The sequence below is a fragment of the Balaenoptera borealis genome (assembly GCF_965194805.1).
Source record: "Balaenoptera borealis genome assembly, chromosome: 9".
NCBI classification, from domain to species: Eukaryota; Metazoa; Chordata; class Mammalia; order Artiodactyla; family Balaenopteridae; genus Balaenoptera; species Balaenoptera borealis.
The window spans coordinates 18,311,823-18,335,411 of NC_138873.1; the positions used below are offsets into that span (position 1 = coordinate 18,311,823).

General features: G+C 33.8%; 1 protein-coding gene across 9 annotated transcripts in view; it reads right to left on the reverse strand.

The window, feature by feature from the left end:
* The window catches only part of STXBP5 (syntaxin binding protein 5), a 167,836-nt gene that overhangs the window by 67,959 nt on the left and 76,288 nt on the right, over positions 1 to 23,589 (reverse strand). For all 9 annotated transcript variants that reach the window (XR_014248491.1, XM_082405454.1, XM_082405453.1 and 6 more), the window contains exons 9-16: positions 21,783 to 21,861; positions 5,923 to 6,077; positions 4,653 to 4,725; positions 3,170 to 3,317; positions 2,899 to 2,966; positions 2,597 to 2,637; positions 1,516 to 1,736; positions 847 to 1,025 (exon numbers count right to left, since the gene is read on the reverse strand). Coding sequence is in view for 8 of the 9 variants with exons in the window: in XM_082405454.1 (XP_082261580.1) it covers positions 847 to 1,025; positions 1,516 to 1,736; positions 2,597 to 2,637; positions 2,899 to 2,966; positions 3,170 to 3,317; positions 4,653 to 4,725; positions 5,923 to 6,077; positions 21,783 to 21,861 (964 nt within the window). In the remaining variant the exon portion in view is untranslated. The remainder of the gene's footprint in view (positions 1 to 846; positions 1,026 to 1,515; positions 1,737 to 2,596; positions 2,638 to 2,898; positions 2,967 to 3,169; positions 3,318 to 4,652; positions 4,726 to 5,922; positions 6,078 to 21,782; positions 21,862 to 23,589) is intronic.

Here is a 23,589-nt window from a genome sequence, read left to right on the forward strand (position 1 = left end):
AGATCTAAAGCCAAAACAGTATAAAGCCCAGTTCTGTTAACAAATGCAAACTGTCTTTCTCGCCACCGGCCCCAGCTTGAACCTACTACAGCCTGGCTTCTGTCCCCCACTCTTGTACTGAATCTCTGACGTTTTCCACGACCAGTTTTCCGTCACTGCCCTAACCGACTTCTCTGTAAATGTAATACTTTTAATAAGTCTTCATGAACTCCTTCAATGATTTTAACTCTTTCCTCTTTTCTTTCTGTGCCATATTTAAGGCACGTATGCTTAACAAAATTTAAACACTCAGTAATATAAATTGGACAGAAAAAAAGGAAAAATAAACTTTGTCCAATTTATTCCTGTAAAAAAGCAAAATGTATTCAAATCTGGATTTCCACAATGAAGGCATTTAAATAACGATACTGTGATGCTAGAGAAGATTCAGAAAAAGACAAGAAAATGATTACCCAACAACTGAATCTCTAAAGACTGAAAAAACAGAATTTTCAGAGTGGAAGAAAGCAGCCTAAATATACATTTGATCCACATATAAATCCAGACTAAAAAACAATGACGGATTTAGAAGATGAAGCTTTATGTAGAGGAAAGATCCATGCTCACCTACCAGTATGTTTAGAGATCAAATCTTAGTACTTTAAGGATAAAACCATGGAATGCAATCATATTCCTCTTGGTGCCACAGAAAAAAAGAGTTGAATTAACCACGGTGAAACACAAAAAGAGATGTGGTTATGTCATTTTACTCCATCACAGGAAGATGTTACTTCACTTTACGAATGCTTACAATTTATCTAAATTAAAAGATAACTTCCAAAACACCTGTATTTTTAGATAACTTACTTCAAACAAGGGACGTTATCACGAAGCCCATCAGACGAAGTGCTACTGGTAGAAGGATGAGACTGAGGAGGAACGGGCTGAGGATTGGCACTCCCAACTGGTGTCGGCAAAGGTGGTGCCTGTTCACCCTCTGGAGATTCCACATCACTTATCTCATATAACAATCGAACTTCAAGCATCTGTTGTAAAAGTAAAAAGTTTACCCTCTCCTAATAATTACTGTTCATTTTATTACAGTTTATACATATACACACGTACACTACAGTGGAAAGAACATTATTAAAGGAAAAATTTAGTGAGATTTCTAAAGGTAAGGATTTCGCAAAGATAAAAAATGTTCCTGACTCAGCTTTCTAAAAATGATCGCGTGTATGTGTGCAAGTACACGCACACATGCATTATGATTTTAGAATTTATGGCACTCCTGTTAATACTAAATTAGAGTATGCTCATACTTACATTAGCTTTCCTTAAATGAAACAGAATATATTTCAAGATTTAAATGTTCAGTAAGAAGATATACAAAGAAATATGAGTTTTTGTCACAGAAGATAGATGGCAATGTAAATACTGAGGTGTTTTAAAACTGACTACAAAGAACCTCCTAAATAATTCTAAAACTTTAAGATGTCAGACATCTGACACTGAAACTAATTAAGAGACTACTACCGGAATGACTTCTGTAATCACTTCTTGTTTGCTGAATCTATAAATAATGACATAAGCTGAAACTCCAGCTATGCACAACATTCGACTTTCTGGACACCAGGAGATGATCTGAATGGCATACGGATCTTCATCTACAATGTCTGTGTTTGGCTTGTCATCTTTATTTCTTGACTTTTCAAATACTTTAGACGTCTTTAATTTATATAATACTTGTAGATTTACTAAAAAAAAAAAAGATAAAATATGATATCTTAATATAAAAAGAATAAATATCAGGTAATATTTAATCACTCATACCACGTAAGGAAAATAAACTATATTTTTTGAACCACAGTTTTATTCCTAGGTCTACATTTCTCTACTATTCTTTTACATAATGCATTCACTGTATTCACTGACCAAAAAAGGTGTACTCATTGTATTCATTAAAAAGAAAAAAAAATCACCATTATGATGAATTTAAATTATCTGAAAAAAAAAATGAGTAACAAAAAGATTTTGTTAAAAAAATTGCATAAATATAATAAAAATAATAAGGCACATATTTTGCTTTGCAGATTTATTTTCTACATATTTTCTCTCTGAAAGGTACCAATATTATCTAACACTTCTACATGATGAAACATAATATACCCTGAGTTAACTGGATTCTAATTGCAAACATTATTCATTCAAAGCATTCTTTCCTTTTTTGCTAATGTAGCGACCATATATATTTCTCAAAGACAACACAAACTTTTGTGACATAAGTTTAGAATCAGGCATTAAAATTTTTCAGATTTCTGTTGATTTGAAACATATTCCCGCTTTTCCTATCTCTGAGTTAGGAAGAGAAGGTTTGAAGAAATACTGAAGAAAGGACTTGGGTATTTCTGCTGAAAATTATTCTTGACTTACTAATTAACATCCTTAAAATGTCTTTATCTATTATAAATTCTAAACTCATATACTTGATAAAGCAGGTATTAAATTTATAGTCTCTAAATTTCAAATTAAATGTTGGTTATGCAATCATTACAAAACAGGCTATATAAAAGCAATGATTGTAGAGCATGTAGCAAACACGATTCAGAATACTTACTCGCAGAAGCATCCCAGAACTTAACTGACCCATCAGCGTGCCTGTGAAAAGCAAGTGAGTTAAGAATGTGTTGAAGAAAAAAAAATTACATTATTTCTCTCTTTGAAGTTAAATATGTTGTTACTTAAAAAGATAGTCACCAAAATGAGGAAAAAGGTAAAATTTAGGGTAAACTGGCAGGTTCTATACAATAACTTATTTCTTATGTTACTGCAAGCACTACCTGCCCAATTAATTTTCATGTAGTCTTAATCATATTTAGTTATTATTGATTCATTAGGTGAAAATGGACTTTTACTTACCCTGTAATAATTATTTCTGAGTAGCTTTGAGCACCCAAGCCCCAATTGCCTCCATTAATGGGCCATTCCTATAAGAAAAGATTATTGCATAAAGCAATTTCCAAGGATACTATATATCTTCATAATACATCTATGACAAGAATAAACAACATATTTCATATTCAAAAAGGATTTTAATTTCTCTCGAAAAGGTATCATTATCAACCACTCCAAGGTGATAAATATAAAATACTGAAATATAACAGTAATTACTAAAACTCATGTTCAGTACCTTTTTGCTGTAACCTTGACGTTTCTGTCTAGCTCCAACAGAATAAAGTGCAGGAATAAGGTCCACAGGACAATCAGCAAAATATTCGCAACATGTAACAGGGGATTCATGTATACTCAAAGGGTAGGGATTTTCAAATATAGGATATCTTTAACAACAGGAAAAGAAAAATATTAACTTAATGAATTATTACCTATGATTAATACAACAATGAAAACTTAAAAAAATATTTAAACTTATTTAATAATAAGTTATCCTTTGTTCCACATGGTCTTGTTATTTTCAAGAAGAAAAAAAAAATTCATTATTACAGGTAGCATACACTAAGTTGATGTGAATTTAGGAATGCCTTAAAGTAAGGTAAATAATACTGTTCACTTACACTTTAGGGTTTCCCTATCTCAGTGCTATTCCCATTTTGGATCAGATAATTTATTATGGGGACTGTCCCGTGCATTGTGGATGTTTAGCAGGATCCCTGTCCTCTACCACTAGATGCCAGTAGCTCCCCTCCCCTCAACAGAAGATGTCTACACAGACATTGCCAAATATCTCTTGGGGGGCAAAATTGCCCCCAGTCGAGAAACACTGAAATATTGAATGGGTAAACTCATTTAAAACCATATTTAATGATTATCTCTCAGGAAATACAAATAAGTAATACAATGTTCTTCCATTCAAAAAAATTTATAAGTAAACATACTATCATCTACGAACAAGCAGAATATGGGAAATACCACAAAAAGTTGCTAAGGAGCTATGGTGAGAATTTATAGATCAGATATGATATATCTGGTTAAGAGAGAATAAGAAAAGCTTGAAGAGGCTGCCTTTGAAAGTTATGTGGATTTTTGATGGCAGTGAAGCAAGTGGAATGTTTCAGCTGTTGGGAGCTACGTAAGAAAAGACATAGAAGTGTGGTGTTTGTTTAACACACCATTCAGTTTTTCTAGCGAACAGGCACCAGGTTGGAAATGTACCCTTAATTCCTTCAGTGTAGAGAAGCAGGCTGAGAAACTGTTTTTACACAAAAAACCAATAGAGAGCTATAGTGGTTTAAAGAAAAGAGTAACATGATTGGGGTTGCATGTAAAATTACCTGACAATGTTTATGACACACGGCAACAGAAACTGAAATATGGGTGGAGAGACTACAAGAGTTTATCTGGAGGAAAGCTGTGATGGAGATGAATTTTGGACATATCTGATTTTGTGTGCCCCCAGAGTATCCAAGTATTGAGTTGAATCATATGAAATTTCAGAAATTCAACAAATTTTGACTTAAACAAGAAATTTCTATGAGTAACGTAACAGAGAAATTTGGCAGGTAATGAGAAACGTTTATCTGTTGTTCTAAACAGAGGTCCAGGTTATGGATATAAATGTAGCATTTTCAAAGAAATGAAACAGCCAATCCTATGCTAAAGAGACTCTTTTTTTCACCACACACTAAAGTAATTGCTCACCAAATTTTATTTCTTACCCATTTTGTGCAAGGTCTATAAGTACTAAATCCTTTTCTAGTAGAACAACCACAGCATATGGTTCTTGAAAATCTGGAATAGGAAAACAATGCATGAACAATAGTTTTATATATGCGAGAGGACAGCAAATGAGATAACAAACATTTCTTGCTTAGTTTTTATTTTATTTTGTTCCATTCTCTCAAGTATTTAACATTCTGATATTATACTTCATACAATGCAAGGCCAGTATGTTTTAAATGAGATAAATCTATATAATACCCCATAAAAAATTATTTATTCGGTAAAGATGAATTAGAAAAGAAGCTCACAGTACCTTCCATGGTATTGCAAAGTCCAAGGCAGGACATGAACAACAAACCCCAAATTTAAATCTGAATACCCATAAGAACAACTCATACTGGATCTCACAGGAACCCACTAGAGTACTACCATAATATTATAATCTCTTTCTTGGGTATTTTCTATGTGCATGTTAACTATAAAATGCATTATATATTTATATCTCAATTAGCTTCAAATAAAGTAAAAAAAGACCCAGCTAAATTCCTCTTGAAATAATAACATGCCAGTTGTAATGGTTAATTTCACGTGTTAACTTGTCTTTACTATGGTGCCCAGCTGTCTGGTCAAACACCAGTCTAGATGTTGCTGTGAAGGTATTTTTTAGATGTGACTAACATTTAAATTAGTAGATTCTGAGTAAAGCAGATTATCCTAGATAATGTGGGTGGGTCTCATCCAATCAGTTGAAGGCCTGAAGAGCAAAGACAGGAGGTGTTCTGAAAAATGCAATTTGCCTCAAGATGGCAACTCAGAAACCTGCTTGAGTTTCCAGCCTTCAGAATTCAGACTCAAGACTGCAAATCAAACTCTTTCCTGAATTTTCAGTCTGCAGTAAGTTTTCACAATTCCTTTAAAATAAATTCATATTCTTGCTCTCTTTTTCTCTCTAAAATCTCCTAATGGTTCTGTTTTTTTGGAGAACCATAACTAATACACTAGTAATTTAGAGGATTTTAAAATGTTTCTTAATGTGGACAGTTTTGTTTATTCTTCAAAGGCACTTACTACTAAAATGTAATATTAAACAGATACAGTTTAAAAACAAAATTTACTTCTCAAATAAAATTTACAAAGTTATGAAGGCAGCATCTCTCCCATGGAAGAATTAGCACAATAGGATAAGGAAACTACTTAGATAACATATAGGTCTTTGTTCTGAATAACATATCTATAGAGAATGAACTTTAAAGACACAAAGCTTACCATTTGGGTATGGGGTTTCACACAGCGTCAGGAAATCAACAATTGAATAGTCCATTTCTAGCACTGCAGTACTTTTCCCATGCATAACTGTTAAGCAAGGTCTTCTTCCTACAGTATCGTATGACAAACCTCCTGATAAAATAATAAAAGGTTCCCTAGAAATAAAATACATAGTTAGGATTACAAATAGCATAGTGGAGTCTATTTTCTTGCTGTATCATAAATTTTTTTTAGTGAAATAATAAAATCTTAAATTTTAACATTTTTACGCATCATTTAATTGAATACTCACATGTAGCTTTTTAAATTGCATTAGGTAAGACCCAGGTGAGTTCCTGAAAATTAACCTACAGTAAGAATGAACACTGACCACATTTGACTCTCATACCTCCCCTTTGGTCCCTAAGTTTTTTCCCTTTATCCTCTTCATACAATTTTCAAAATATTCTCTCTGGGTTTCTCCTGATAAGTCTCTTAAATGTACTGTCATTATTTCCAATCCTAATAACGAGACCTTCTCAACAGAAATTCTAAGAGAGAATGCTAATACCCTAAGGCATCCATTGTATGTAATGAATTAACTTCTCACTGATGCATCAACAATGTACTAGCTACAAATCACCCTTGAGAAAACTGAGAAAATGGTCGCTCAAATCATTTTCTGTAGGGCTTAATTCTCTCCTAGAACCTTGGCTGGTATGCTCTCAAACTACAACTTCCATGCACATCTATCAGCTGCCTTTTTGCCACTTCTAATTAGCCCTATAACTCTTGTCTCCCTATTAGTCATTATTAAATTTAATGATTTATCTAGATCTACTTTTAAATATATTTAAATATGCAAAAAAGAAAGAAACCTAAATATCCTTTCCTATGTTTTGGTCTGTGTGTATTTCTTTATCTTTGACCTGCCTGTTCATGTTTTTTGTCCATGTTTTATTGGATTAGTAACTGTTTTCTAATTGGTTTGTAAGAGTTCTTTGCATTCTAAGGAAATTAGCTCTTGATCTGCCACATGTACCTTCCCATTTGTTGGTGGGGAAGTTGTTTATGGTGCATTATACAGATGATTTAAAGTGTTCCATGTATGATTTTCTTAAATCTCTTCATTTACAATTTTTTAGGTAGTTTCATAATGCTTACTCTAAGTCCAGTGTAGCTATCTCCCTCCTCTCACACTTAGTACAAGCAGTATGTAATAATATGTAATGGTTAAAAGTGCTACTTCTGGAACTAAACTGTCTGTTTAAATCTCAGCTCTGGCTTTACTTCCTGTATGACCTTGGATAAGGTGCTTAATCTCTCTATGCCTAGCTTCTGCATCTATAACATGGAGACAGAGTGATAAATATCTATTTTCAGACAATTATTGAATTAATTAATATTTGCAAAACACTGGGGCCAGTGCCTGGCACACAGACCACCCTTAGTAAGAATTACCTAGTATTATTGTCATTATCATCAAATAATCATTATCACCCATTGAGCTAATTTACTTTGCTTATTGTTTTCCTCATGAAAATGTAACCTCCATGAGGGCAAGGGTTTTTGTCCACTTTGTTCACTGCTGTATCCAAAACAGTGCCTCGTTGGTAAATGAATGAATTAACAGAAATGTATGTTATGTTAACCATTGTCTAGCTTACTAACGTTTAGATTTTTCAGCGCTAAACTGTTTTGGGTAATCTTAGTTTTTCAGCTAAGTGACAGTAACCAGAGATTAAAACTTTGCCCTGAATAGAACTATATACCCATACATTCATTGCTCTAATCTCTTGGCTTACTGTGATTATTGACTGTGGTCAGGAAAGTATATTTAATTTTCTTCTACTTTTCATCACATATAGTGAATAAACAGAATATATCTCTTCTCATCTGTATTTTGAAATACAACATATAACTGAATATAAAATACTAAGAAGAAGGGTGAAGAGTCTAACAACTTATACTCCTATAGAGTGAGAGGCCTGGGCCAGGTATTTTATTTGCAGTATTTCAAGAATAGTCTGACAAGTTTGTTTTTACATATAGCCAACTTAAAAAAAAAAAAAACAAGTATTATTAATGTAAGAACCATGAACAGGAAGATGTTGAGTTACATTACAGAATAAAATTTCCATGGAGATACCAAGTAGGTATTGCCAGGTAGGTGATCAGCTTATTGGACAAACTGTTAACGTATTGAATAACACCATGGCATTTAGGTAGGTTTGTCCTCAAAAGGCAACTATGTGTTTGTTCAGCGGCCTTGTAAATGGCCTGTACTTCTTTTCTAAATTTAGGAGAAAAAAAAATACAGTGAAAAAAACATGGATAAAAATAAATGGATAGTTTAAAAAGAATACCAAGGTAATATCCTTTTTCATAATAATAAAGGTTTCCATAATTCAGCAATAAATGCATATATATATATTTTTTTTTCTTATTTTATGTGCTGTTTTTAAAAAATCTTATTTTATGTGCAGTTTGCCAGGCAGGAATCACCTGACTTAGGAATCCCACAGGCTATATATTTTTTTCATTGTAATGCCCCAAATCTTGAGGCGTAAATATTAATGAAATAGTTTACAAGGAAAAAACCAGTCTTAAATACAATGATAAAATTAAATATTTTAATCCTAGATGGTGAAAATTGTAAAAATTCAAAGGTTTTGTTGGCATTTGGAATTATATTAAAAGTTCTAGGGATCTAGATTATTTCTAGGTAATGTGTGAATTAAGTTTTATTCCATTACTTTAAGAGGAATTTAAGAAGAATTTCTTGAACGATGCTGTTGGGTGTTATCCAAGACTGTAACTTGTGCAGGCACCTAGGTGAGGAAGGTGTTAGTCTGAACGTTTTATAACCTTGATGGTGATTTGCAAGGGGCTATAGACACCTTAGGAACGCGTGTCTGCTTCCTGATTCTGATCAGCCTCCCAAGGCTGGCCCTGATAACAGCTTTGGCTGAAGCTGTGTTTCCAGGTGAAACGTTCTGTATTTTTCCTACCCAAAAAGCCATTTGTATAACGAACCTGCTCAACTCAGTTCCATAATACTACCCATGTATTCACTCAAATCGTTTTTGAGCACCTGTACACCTGAGAATAAAATGGTGCTCTCATGCCTAGTCTAGACAGACAGTAAACACATTGTGACAAGTATTGTGGAGAAAATAAAGCAAGGTTGAGTGATGTGCTGAACATAAGGGAGGGGCTAGAGGGGTTACTGTAAAATAGAGCAGTCAGGAAAGGCCCCTACAGTAACGACAGATGAACCGGAACCAGAATGAAGAGGAGCCAGCCATTCAAAGATCTTGGGGTTGGGGGAGAAGGATATACATTCCAGGCTGCAGGAATAACCACTGCAAAGCCCTCAAGTCAAGAATGAGCTTGGAATATCTGAGGAACTAAAAGGTCAGCACGGTTGCAACACAGGGAGTAAAGCAATACGTGGTAATAGATGCCATGACCCCCAAATCGTGCAAACATATCCTGTTACACCGTTAGGATCTCAAGAACCTGTCTCCTCTATTTCATCTTCACAATTTCTGTAGTTCTGACCCTAATAACCTGCAGCTTATATTATTACAATCGCATTTAGTTGTTCATTGCCTGAGATGTACTTCCCCCTCATTTTTTTGGTTCCTCCTTTAAAACTCAGTCCAATCATTATCTTCTACAAAAAACCTTTCCTGACTCATCCTCTCCCCCTGAGTTGGGTACCCTTCCTGTGTTCCTAAGCACCCTCTTCTCAACATTTCCACACCGAATTGTCATTGTTTATCTACTTTCCGTTTGTATTGTGAGCTCCTTCAGGACACAGTATGGTATTTTACCTCTGCACTCAGACCAGTTAGCAGAATGGAACCATTCATGCATCACACTTTGAGTAGTGGAGCACAGAAAGTTGAGCCTCCTACTGATTGGTACTACTTGACTTAGCCTTGACTTAGTGTCATTAAGGATCTCACTACAAGGCCCCACACCCCTCACACGCTATGGACTTCAATCAGAAAGCATGGAACTCTTTGGCTGGGCGTGGCTGGTAGACAGACTGATTCCAAGAACAAGTTTACTGCTTAGTTATGAGAAGTTTTCATCAGAGTACTATTTGAGTGAACAGAGAAACACCTGGGTACCATAAGAATAAATCACTATGATAATGAAGTATTTTACTAGTATGATGATGGTGATACTCCAGTATTTTTCTAGTTCAGATCTGTACCTTTGCCAATTTTAAGAGGACCCTCTGGAACTAGGGGAGCCACCTCCAGACCATGTTTCACTAGTGACTAACCCTAAGACCCTTTTGCTAATTCAGATAAAAAGATATGAGTTTGGGGTAAGAATAAAGAAACATAACATATTTAAACAAGTTCCTGTTCATTTACTGCCCAATTTAACAATGATAATACAGCTTTGGTAAAGTGGATTTGTATATTACAGTATTTGCAAAAAATATAAGATTCTAATATAATTTTATGTTAAATGTTTTATTATTTTGTTATGTTAGATTGTTATGAGTAATCGGACTTAATACATATCCTTTAAGGTATCAAAAATATGGAACCTCAAAATATTTCCTTTCGGATAACTCCTCTAAACACCCACATATCACACAACAGTGATGCTCAGAGTGTGGTCTGTGACTGCTAGGGGTTCCCAGGACCTTTTCCAAAAAATCACTAAGGGTAAAACAAAACCATTTTCATTGTGATATAAAGACATCACTCACCTTTTTACTATGTTGATATTTGCACTGATGGCACAAAAGTAACAGTAGGTGAATAAAACTCCTGGCACCTCAGCATGAATCAAAGCAGTGGCACCAAACAGCACTAGTTATTTGTATTTTTTATTGCCACACGTTAAAGGGGTGTTTTCCTCTCACTTTAAAATGTCCTTGATGAAGCAGTAAAATGACTAATTTAAAATTTTTCATATTGACCTTTGGGCTTAAGTTTATTAAAAGGGGTTCTATTAGTAGCATGTAAAGAAATGTCTTTTTAATACTGTGCTGAGAAAATGGGAGGTATACATAAAGCACTGCTTCTGTATACTGAATTGGACAGTTATTTCTAGAAAAGTGCTTGTACTACTGTTTGAGTTATGAACTGAATTGCTATTATTTTTGCTTAAAGGATGACTGACAAACTGTCATTAGTTAGGTTTGGGTAACTGATAGTCATTTTCTCAAAAATGAATCAAATGAGTCTGTTATTTTAAGAAAAACAATTGAGATTATTTGGTTACAATGATAAAATCTAGCCTTTCAGGTAAAAATATCAAGAGTTTGGAAAACTTTTATCTGTCATGCTGAGCTTCACAGCTTCCTAATACTTAAAGACTTTCCTGATGAGATCAGTGGTAATATTAACAATTAAAAAATATATTACATAATAAAATGTATCAACACTAGAAGATATGAATGATTCACTGAATCAGTATTTTCCAAAATAAAACAATTCCACTCATTTTTTTAGAATTTTAAAGTTATTTTAAAATATATTTTTATGTTAACATGCAAAGGGTTTTTATTATTTTCAAGTAAAGTAATACATATTTTAAAAATTCTAACCTTTATTTCTAATATGGTAAATATCAATAGATAAAACCCATATAAATAAATTTCTTTGGGATTTTCCATAGTTAAAAGTGTAAAGGATCCTTAGATTAGTTTGTGGACTGTTTGTATACACCTAAAAATTAAGCCCACACAAAAGAAAATATGCTATGACAGGTTTTCATTTTAATAAAGGTTATAACAATTAATTGGTTATTGTAATTATTGAGATTATATAATTATATAAAAGGGTATTATAATTAATAAAGGTATTAATAGTGGGCTTTAGTTTGTTAAAGGGGGTTCTATTTGTACAACGCAAAGAAATAAAGTAGCGTTCTTTTCTAAATTATCAACTTTTGACCATCAGTATAGTGATATTTATCAAAGTCCTATGATTTCTCTTTACACTAGACAAATTTTAATGTCTTCCTTAATTATTTCAGAATTTTTAAGAGTTATTTAGCATCAGTCCTCTAACATGTGAAATCCTCACTTAAATGACTGGCTTACAAGCCACAGATTTGGAGATAAGGGCAGAAGAAGAATTCATGAATCTAAACTTTTTAAGGTAGTCTTTGACATATGCAATTAATTTGTGATTAAATGGACCATAATGATTAATTATGAAAGGGAAAAAAGATCTCAGAACACCTTCCCTACCTTGGATGCAGAAATTTGCTTAAGTGCTCCTATGAACTGAATATTTCATGAACCTTAATAACTTTAGAAGAATTACAGTACTCTCTTGTAGCCCAAAAGGCTGATGATCATAACAAAAGCTAGTATGATGAAGTTGCCATGTCTATGGCAACATAACTTTTCTCTACCTGTGCTTTGCAGGACAGAGCATCAAGTGTAGTGTGAAGTTAAACTAGAAGGCAAAACAAACAGTAAGCATCAACATGGTAAATTAATGAGATAAAGATACAGAGTTTAGTAGACTTATCCTAACCTTACAAATTCTACAAAACTTATGCTTTGGTATTTCAATCTGTTACAGTTTTTATATACAGATTGGTTAGGATGCATAAGATTTATAAGGATATAGCAGCAATTCATATTAGTGTATTACTCTGGTTCTTTCTAGAATCAATACACATAGGAGAATTTAACTATGTAACAATTAGGCTTTCTTTTTTCTCAAAAAGAAATCTAAACTTTTTAATGTAATCTTTGCCATATGGAATTAATTTTTGATTAAATGGACCATATATGAGGGTTCACAGAGTTACAAGTATGATTTCAAAGCTTGTTTATAAAAGAACATTTAAATGTCATTTATTGCAGAAAAAGCCTTACATGGATTTGATTCTCGTCCTCTAGAAAAATATAATCTAAATTATATAAGCTGATATCAATATATATTATAAACATCTAAGTAAAAGTACTAGAATAATCAGTGAACTATCACTAAGATATTTAGTCTATGTACAGATCTCAAGTGTAAGCATTTTAGGGATGGGACAAAATGTAGATTAGGATGTATAATGATGGAAAATATACCCTTACATTAGCTCGAACAATCCATAAAGCTTTAAGGATGCACCAGAGAACCAAGTTAGAGATGGAGGAGGCATGGCTCTAAAAGAAGAAACTGAAGGAAAGCTCAGAATGAGCTTCAGTAGTAGGTAAAGTAGAATGAATCAACTAGAGGCAGTATAAGAAGGGGATATCTGAATAGCCATAACAAATAAGAACAATTTTGAAAACAATTAGGTTTGAAATAAAGCTGTACATTTTAATAAATAATACATATTCAAAACTATAGAAAAGCATATGAATAATTTCTGGTCCCTGTCAAAACATAAAAGCTTAGCTGGACAATTGCTTACAAAAAATTAAATTAGAAAGTTTCTATGAATCATTGCTGCTTTGCCTGCAGATAAAAACAAATTTAACTTCAACCCCAATTATGACAGCAGGCTGCCTTTCCATTAACAGCAGTCATTTAGGAGTTCAAATTATGGTTAGAGAATTTAAGATAAATCTAAAGCATAAATGCTGATTTTTAAGGTAGTGAATTAATAAAACAAAAAAAGTCATCCCACATTGATGAGACGGATGAAACTACTATATTTTATACTCAGTTCTTTAAAGTATACTTTCAAAAAGCAATGTGGCAATTTGTCAAGATTTATAAAAATATTTTATCTTCAAAATTTCACCACTGGAAATTTACCGTAATTGTAAAATAGTAAAAATCTTCTGTTGAATCCTCTGTAATATCAGGAGAAATATGCTCACTACTGTATTAATTATATTATAAACCTGATTATAATATTAAAAAACTAAGTGTTCAGAAAAAGGGAGGTATGACTGAGTAAACTACACAACCCTTGAAACTAATTTAAAAAATTGATAAAAACTATAATACTTTAGACCTACTAAGTAGGAAAAAAAATACCAAACTGAATATGCTCTAAGAATATAATTAAGTGAAAATGGATATGTATTTGAAAAAAGACTTAGGGAAAATGAACAAATGAAAAAAATTATTTTAGAATAGTGGAATTACAACAGTATTTGCAACTAATCAAACTTTTTAAAAAGTGCATTTTTCATGTGAAATACCATGAAAATAGTTTGCCAATTTTTAATGTCATTTCCGTATTGGTCATTACACTTTGTATTAAAGTACTGTTAAAATGTAGCTTATGCTGAAAATTTTTCTGCTTCCTAGGCCACTCAAGAAAAACTATACAAATCAAGTCAGGATATTATTATGATTCATCCATTTGACAAGCATTTTACTGAGCACTTAATATGTGCTGGTCACTGCAGCAGCGGCCAAGAATTCTTGTTTTCCATCATTTAATTTCCCCGGCTTCACTGCATCCTTTAGCCAGCACACTCCCCTCTACCACACGTTTTATTCTTGTCATCTACTTCAATGTTCCATTTCAGGACCTAAAACCTAATCTTAATCCTAAATTATTGGTTCTGTGGCCAAAAAATTTTTCCAGAAGAATGGATCATATAATCATATGACAATGCTTTCAATATTTAAGAAAGTTATCTTCCCTATCTGTACACTTTGGGTTCAACATGAGAAATCCACTCTAAAACTTTCTTCTAAAATTATTTCATTTTCAGTCACGTACCACAATGTTCACTGCAGCTCTATTTACAATAACCACGACATGGAAGCAACCTAAGTGCACATCGACAGATGAATGGATAAAGAAGATGCGGCACATATATACAATGGAATATTACTTGGCCATAAAAAGAAACGAAATTGAGTTATTTGTGGTGAGGTGGATGGACCTAGAGTCTGTCACACAGAGTGAAGTAAGTCAGAAAGAGAAAAACAAATACCGTATGGTAACACATATATATGGAATCTAAAAAAGAAAGAAAAATGGTTCTGAAGAACCTAGGGGCAGGGCAGGAATAAAGACGCAGACATAGAGAATGGACTTGAGGACACGGGGAAGGGGAAGGGTAAGCTAGGACGAAGTGACAGAGTGGCATGGACATATATACACTACCAAACGTAAAATAGATAGCTAGTGGGAAGCAGCTGCATCGCACAGGGAGATCAGCTCGGTGCTCTGTGTCCACCTAGAGGGGTGGGATAGGGAGGGTGGGAGGGAGATGCAAGAGGGAAGAGATATGGGGATATATGTATATGTATAACTGATTCACTTTGTTATAAAGTAGAAACTAACACACCATTGTAAAGCAATTATACTCCAATAAAGATGTTAAAAAAATAATAACGTAAAAAAAAATAAAAAAATTATTTCATTTTCAGTGTCTCCTATTTCAAAGGCTCTTTCTTTTCTGCCAATACTCATATGGAGGTCTTCCCTAATTTAAAGTAAAAATTAAAATCTGCATCTTACTCTTGATGACATATAACTGCTACTCATATATACTGGTGAATTCACTAAATACATGTTCTAAATGAGTATTTTCTATTGTGAATCCACCCATTTCTTTTTCTTTCTTAAATTTAATGTCCCTATATCCTGGCTCATGTTTGAAATGATGCTAATAAAGTACCCTTACAAATTAATCCTTCCTACAATATATATCTCCTAATTTTTCTTCTGTTATCATTCTAATCCATCTTTCTACAGAAGTAAACAATGCTTCCTTACTCTCTCCTACAAACACTTCAAGAACCTGATATCCTGGGTTTCCTTTTTTCTCCCCCTGTTCAGAGTCTACTAGCCTTCCTTTCTACATCTTTATTTTAGTGTCTTCCAGGATAAAATACCAGTGCTGGGAGCCTTGGTGCTAAAGGGTTCTGAGCTGTCAGAGAACCATTCTGTATGTGCTTCTTTGTCTTATACTCAGGAAACATCACCTCCATTCTAGTAACCACTACTGGTTAAATATATTTCAAGGGCTTGATACACGGTTACTTTCAAACAAAATTAACAAGTAAAACTTGCTAATGATATAAAAATAGATTTGTACATCAGTAGACTTAATTAAATATGTGATATCAATTATATTTCAGCAGTAATGAATTGTCTATATATATACACTAATATGTATAAAATGGATAACTAATAAGAACCTGCTGTATAAAAAAATAAATAAAATAAAATTCAAAAAAAAAACTAATATAGAGAGAAGCTTAAAAATAGAGGAATCTTAGTACTTTAAATTGATAGAAGCCACGGACAAAAAACCCAATCTTGAGCATATACTTATGTAGCTACTAAATGAAGTATTCTGATGTCAGAAGACAGAGTTATCAATCTAGTAGTCTCACTTTTCTAGCTACACAGGATTATACCATAATAGTGTTCGTTAAGGCACTGCACGTCAAATGTTATCTTAGAATCAACAAAGTGAACAATAATTTATCCCAGTTAGGTACAAGGTTTGAAGAGTAAGACTGGGAGAAAATGTTCAACTTTTGAGACAATGAATATAATACAGATAAATCTGGGGTGGGTCATAAGAATGTCTCTGAAGATAGTGATACAATGAGAATTAGCCAATTTGAGGTTGAAACTTGCTGACCAACATGGTAAAAGTAACATGAAAACAGGGAAGGTTATCTGATGATGCATGTGAAATTTTAAGAGACTCAAAGAGGTCTTTTCTCATTAGGTACAATTAAATGTAAATCTGCTCGTGGATTTTTCCTAAACAGTGAGTATAAGACCAAGTGCCATGACCACAAAGGGATACCATAAAATCAAACGTGGGAATCATCAAATTAGAATTAAATATGCATCCTGGAAGCAATCTGTGAAACTCTCTAGTCCTGAGTAGCTAGGGTTACTTGCATTAAGTTATCCAGCCTGTTAGAGGCACAGACAGATCTCTCATCTCACATTAGTGTGATTACTTGTATTGAGTATGATTTAATATTAAATTTAAAAAGATGACCTGATAAACTAGCAAATATAAAAGAGAATACAGTTCTTGGTGAACTGAGTGACTTGTGAATCATTAGGATAATCCCATCCTAACCCAGGCTGTTTGTGATACTGCCTAGTACACTGATGAAGAGCTCCAGCTCTGGAGTCAACCTGGGCTCAAATTCCAGCTCTGTTACTTCATGAGGCGAGTTACTTAAGCTCTCCATGGCTCATTATCTATAATCCTAAAAGGAGACAATAAAAGTACCCAAGTCATAGTGCTGTTATGAGAATTATGAAAGATAATGCATTCCAATTGCATAGCAGAATACCTGGCAAGTAATGGATGTTCACTTTATCTACTAATTCTTTTCTTCTTGGTGCTTGAAAGCCAAGCCATCTAAGTAAGGGTCTTGAGTTCAAGATATAAGATGCTATTTTTGTCTCAACTAAGAATATAAGAATTGCTAAGACAAAAGGAAACCACCTGTGATTCTGAATGTGGTTTCCCTTCTTGCTGCTATGGCTTAGCAAGAATTGAGATGGATGAGAGAGATGGATGAGCAGACGGAACATCTGCTGAACAATACTTTGGTGGCAAGAGTTCAGAGAAAAGCAGAGGTTCCATGGATGAGAAAATACAAACATACTTATTGATGTAAAGACTATTACCAAACCTGTGATCCCAAAACATTGTCGTCAATGAGCAACATATCTGTAAATGAATTGAAGGTGAGTTTCTTCATCTGCAGTTTCAGCAAGCAGCTTAGCAGAGCAATTGTTGCTGGGAGATCTGCAGGTATGAGTGTAATCTTGGGGATTGGTGGTTAATGTGAACAGAGAGCAGGCAGTAGTAGAGTACAGGTAAGAGTACAGACTTAATTAAATCTGGGCTCTTCTGCTTATGAGCTGTATGAGTTTGGGCAAGTTACTCAACCTTTCTTCTTCAGTTTCCTAATCTATGAGATAATACCTGCCTCATGGGGTTGTTGCTAAGATTAAATAAATACGCATAAAGCACTTTGGCAGCACACACATAGCAGGCCCAGCACAAGTGTTAACAGATACAGTTATTTAAGAACAATCTACAGTCAAGAAGGATAAAAATCATAGAAAGTGAGCCCGTGTTCTGGAGAAATAACTTTGTGCACAGGGGAGTTTTGGGGCTTCTGAGAGTTAGGATTCTCTCATCAGAAACACGACACTGGTAGCAGTGGGGGAAACTCAATGGTAGCAAGTTTGTGAAGATTATTGAAATAGATCTTTAGATATTTTCATGAATATCATGAATGTACCCTGAGTTTTTACTGTAATCTGGTTTTTTATATTACATAGGTAATCTACCTACAGCTTTTAGCCCACATATAAAATTAAAGAAATCACCATATCTACTCAACTACTTGAAAACAAATTCTGGCACCAGGGGTGGGAGTGGGGTAGAGTAAGTGGATAAACAAACACAAAAGCCCAACAACTTTTCCTTAAAGATTAACTTAACTACATCATGCGTATGTATGTGTGTGACTATCAAGGGTCATCAAACTATGGCCCACTGCCTGTTTTTGTATGGCCTGCAAACTAAGAATGGATTTTACGTTTTTAAATAGTTGAAAAAATCACCCAAAAGAATAATGATACCTGAAAATTATATGAAATTCAAATTTCCAAGTCCGTAAATAAAGTTTTATTGTAACACAGCTGCATTCATTCAGTTAAGAGTTGTCTACAGCTGCTTTGGGGCTGTAGTAGCAGAGCTGAATAACTTGCAAGAGACCCATTCTGGTCCTGTACACAAAAGGCTTGTCATAGCATGTGTTATGAAGAAAGGGAGTAAATTAATCTCTTAGCTGTGCTTCTCCAAATGTAACTAAACTGCCATACTTAGCTGTGATCATATTCACTTTTAGGTTCCCTAACAGAGAGGCTTCCCCTCAACCTGGTGGTTCTTTCAAATGGTGCTTTATATAAATTGTTGTATCTTCATAGCAACTCTGAGGTAGGTACTACTCTCATTCCCACCTTACAGAGAAGGGACAAGCACAGAAAGCTTAGTTGATCTGCCGAAGGTAGCACCTGAGTGGACAGCTGAGGCTGATTCAGACGCAGGTGGTCTGGCTCAAGAGCTCACGCTCTAATCACGTTGCTCAAGCGTCACTGGCTGCAGGACTTCACACTTGAGTCACGTTAGATTTTACAAAAAACAGCTTCAACAGAATTGACTTACCATTTAATTTTTGACTCTTTATTAAGAACTGGCCATGTAAAGAATAGCTGCATATCTTTAATAAAAGTGCTATTAAAATGTAATATTAACTAAGTTGTCACTGTTCCCTATGTAAGGGAAAAATCTTGTCTACCCTGGTGTAATATATACTTTATTAGAAAATAAAAGTTACACAACATCTTGATTCCATTTTTTGTCAGTTTACCTTTAACATTAACAGTAACAGCTAGTTTATCATTAACAGAAAACAGCTAAGTCTTCATGGCTGTGCTTTTCCATACACCAGCCTATCTTCTTCTTCCTTACATTCAATAACACTGTGCTAGGACAATTAGAAGTGAGACAGGTATGCCTCATGCTTTCATCAGTCTGAATATTTAATGGGAAAGGCATGCATTAAACAAATAATTTCATTATTAATGACAAGTATAAGTTTTAGAAAGGAAAAATACAGCATGCTTTGAGAGTATATTACTAGGGGACACAATCTAGTCCACATGGCCAAGACATCCTTAAAAGTAGTGACATCTATGCTGAACTATAAAGGATGAGAGGGAATTCTTCGGCCTTGAATTATTTCTAGGTAAGAGAAGAAAATGTGGAAGATTCTGAGCAGGGAAGGATGGCCCTTCTAATAAAATCTGGTAATTTGCCAACATGAACTGATAGAACACATTCTGCTGGCATCTGCCCGAGACACTTGCTAGGAACAGGAAAGGTTGAGAGCTGCCTAGCTTGCTTAATGGAGGGTGATTCTGCTCTCGATGGGAGGGGTGTTCCAGTAGTTCCCAATGTTGGCTATGTGCTAGAATTCTGGGGAGATATCTCAAGGAAACGAGTCATGGAGGGAGAAAAAAAAGAGCTCATTTAATTTACTGAAAATCTTATCCCAGGTGAAAAAAGAAATTAGAAAGCTGGAGAAGACTGTTACCAGAGGGTTATCCTATTGATCTATTTAACAGTACCTACAAATGCATACAAAAGAGCCAGACTTTTTTCATTTCTGATCCTATGAAAGGAAAAATATCACCGCCATACTGAAGAAACCTGGAACTTATAAATATTACCACTATATAGGAGTGAAAATGGGAATAGGTAGAACACAGAGAGGAAAAAAAAAGTCTTCCTTGTATTTTTGCCTTTGTTGCCAACCATTAGTTGTTAAAATGATTAGATAATTCAGAAGACAGTTAGCACTGTTAGTTTAAATGTTTAGACAATTCATTTTATGTTGTATTATAAACATAGCGTTTTTTCTTCTGGTTCTCCACCCCACCCCGTTTCGCTGTTATGCTTTCCTATTCACATACCTTTGCCATAGAACAACTACAGCAAATAAAAGGCAATTGGTAGTTGGAGGTTTCCCAATAAAAATAAGGGCAACTGTTTATAGAAAGTTCATTATGTACCAGGCACTGTGTGAAATGTTTTGAATACATGATTATCTCACTTAATTCACTACAACAACCTTTTGACCTATTATCACATCTATGTCATAAATGAGGAAACTAAAGCACAAAGAAGTCAAATAACTCTGTGCCAAAGGTCACACAGGGAGGGATGCCACGGTCAATTAAACAGATGCTATTCCTCTTGGAGTTCACTCAACCTTTTGTCTGAACACAGTATATCTTCTGGGTCCCAGAGGAAGGCTAAAGAGGATCAAGGAAAAATAACAGCAATCTTAAGATTCTTCAGCCTACTATCTTTTTTTTGAATGAGAAAAAGGCTGAGTTGAATTAGACTGAGAAAAGAACAGATTGAAAAGGGAAGTAAGCCAGTTACAATAACCAGTGGATATAAGCTGGTATATAAAAAAATGTGCCAGTGGTACTAAACTTTAGTGTGCATCAGAATCTCCTGCAGGTCTAGTAAAAACAGATTGCTGGGCTTCACCCACAGACAGAGTTTCTGATTCAGTGGGTCTGGGGTGAGTTCTGAGAACTTGCATTTCTAACAAGTTCTCATCTAAGGCTGCTGGCCCAGGGACCATAATTTGAGAACCACTGCACTATATATACTACATAAATTCACTCTCTTACAACATAGCTCTAGTAAATAAAACAAACCATACACCTTTCCTAGGAAACTAGAACATAAATAAAGGGGCTCCTTCAGAGGTTAAAGAGATGTGGAATTTTCAAAGAAACCTTAAAAAATTTTTTCCTTTATTATATTTTTAAATATAACATTTGATATATACAAAAAAAATATGTAAGATATGTAAATTGTAAAAACCATATAAATCTTATACCTAATTCACAGTGTAAATCAGTCTCTTCAAATATAACTGATGATCTTCTTTTGATATTAAGCTGTACTTATTATTGGAATTGTCAAATATTCTTAAAATAAGATTTAATTTTTGAAGAATACTTATAACTTTCATAATGAACATATATTGTATAAATAGGTTAAATTTTAAATCTTTTTTCTTCACTGCTTATTCCACAATTTTCACTAGTGAATAAACACTACTGCTACTGAAGACTAAGCTAACAGAACATATAAAGTTGGACAAGAAAAATAATTCAAACTTTCCAAGATATATTGTGAAACTACTAAAGACAGAGAGAACACAATGAAATATTTTATCTTAAAATTATCCATTTTAGTTATCTTGTTAAATAAAGAAAGCATAAAATTTATGACTGGGTTAGACCATTCTAAAGTAGGCTTTCAAAAATAAATGATAAGAGAGCCATCAGTGCTACTTCAGTAATTATATACAATGAATACTGTCAATGAAGTAAAATCTTACCCAGGTCTGGTCGTTTTGAATTCCACCTTGAGGATAGGCTTGCATGGTTCTGGCTTCTTCCCATCCTTTAACTGTTTTCCTAAAATATATTTTCCTGCATTAAATTCTAAAATTCTAAGTTACTCTAAACTCTTATACATTGATAGTTTATAAAATGAAATATAATGAAATCCACCATGAAACATTTTAAAGTGGTCTTGAAAGAAGTATTTAACACAAAATAAGATATTTTAAATGATCAATTTATGGTTTGAAATTCAGTGCCAAAAAGTAAATAAAATAACTTGTCAACAACATTTATGTGATAAAATTCTAGTAAGAGAAATTCAGTCTTTCCAATGTTCTTAATTGAAGATAAGCAAAATAGGGTCTCAACTTGCTCAATGAATTCAAGTTTTAAAATAGCTTATTTGAGAAAAATAAATCTAAATCATATTTTCACCCAGAGTGACAGGCTGCAAAATTAAATCCCTATGCTAATAACCTCATTTACATTTATTCTCTTAAAGTAAAATCCATCCATTGCAATGTCCAGAAGACTGCTAAAATAAACCAACCTCTATAAAATGTGTCAAAAACTCATACTGTCAAAGAATTTTGATTATTTTTAAAAAGGTTCATTTCTGTTATCTATTTTTACATGTTCATTGTATTAACAACTCAGAAAAATTAAAGAAAATAAAACACATTATTCCCATTTCTTAGGGATTAATCAGTCTCACCATTATTATACTATTTGTGAAGATCCCAAACACACACCGATATCCCAACACTTCTTATCCTCTCTCCCAGCTTTTTCCCCCATAGTAACTAGCTCATTCTAATGTAGTTTGTATTTTCTTTTGTCTGTTGTTTGCCTCACCAACAAGAATGTAAATTCCACGAAAGCAAAGGTTTTTAAGTGTGTGTTTTCTGTTGATACATCCATGGTGACAAACATTGTTTGGCACAGAGTGGACACTCAATAACTATTTAATCAGTGAATAAATTAATAATTTTTCTTTAGGATTAATTTCTAGAAAAGAGATACTTAGGTAGAACTGTATTCCAGAAAGGAAGAAGAAAGTGTAGGAGAGTATTTTGCCACACACTTCCTGAACAATGCTCATTTTTTTTTCTGATTTGGTAAGTGGAAAGGGTATCTCATTTTAATTTGTATTGATTTAATCCCTAATGGAAAATTCTTAGGCTTTATGATCATCTGTATTTCTTCTTTCAAAAATAACTTATATCTTTTACCCGTGCTTGTATGTTATCTTCTTTATATTTAAAAATAAATGTAATATTCAAAGGTCATTAACATTGTGTCCATATGTTGCAAATACTCTCCCTAGTGTCACTTGTGATTGATTAAATAAGTCTATCAGTCTTAATCATGTTTCTATTTAAGAAAACTTAAAATCCTAAAATGGCAATTCTTCCAAAATTAACTTACAAATTTAATGTAATTAGAATTCCAACAGCTTTTCTTAGATGTGGACAAAATGACCTTAAAGTTCACATGGTGGGCTCAATGCCTATGAACAGCTAACAAAACTAAAAAAAGGAGATTGACTTCCAGAATGACAAAGTGTGACCTCCTTGAACTCGCTCACTTACTAAAATTGAAATACTAGCAAGACAATTAATCACTTCAGAACTCTGCAAATTAACTGAAGCCACAAAATGAGCGTTAACATTATCTACTCAACGGAAATGACCAAACCTTGGTAAGACAAGGGGGACTGGGATGTTTTGACAAGGGCTATTCCTATTCCCTTTGTTCCCCGGCTCCGTGGCCCAGTACCATGAAAAGGCAATAGCATCA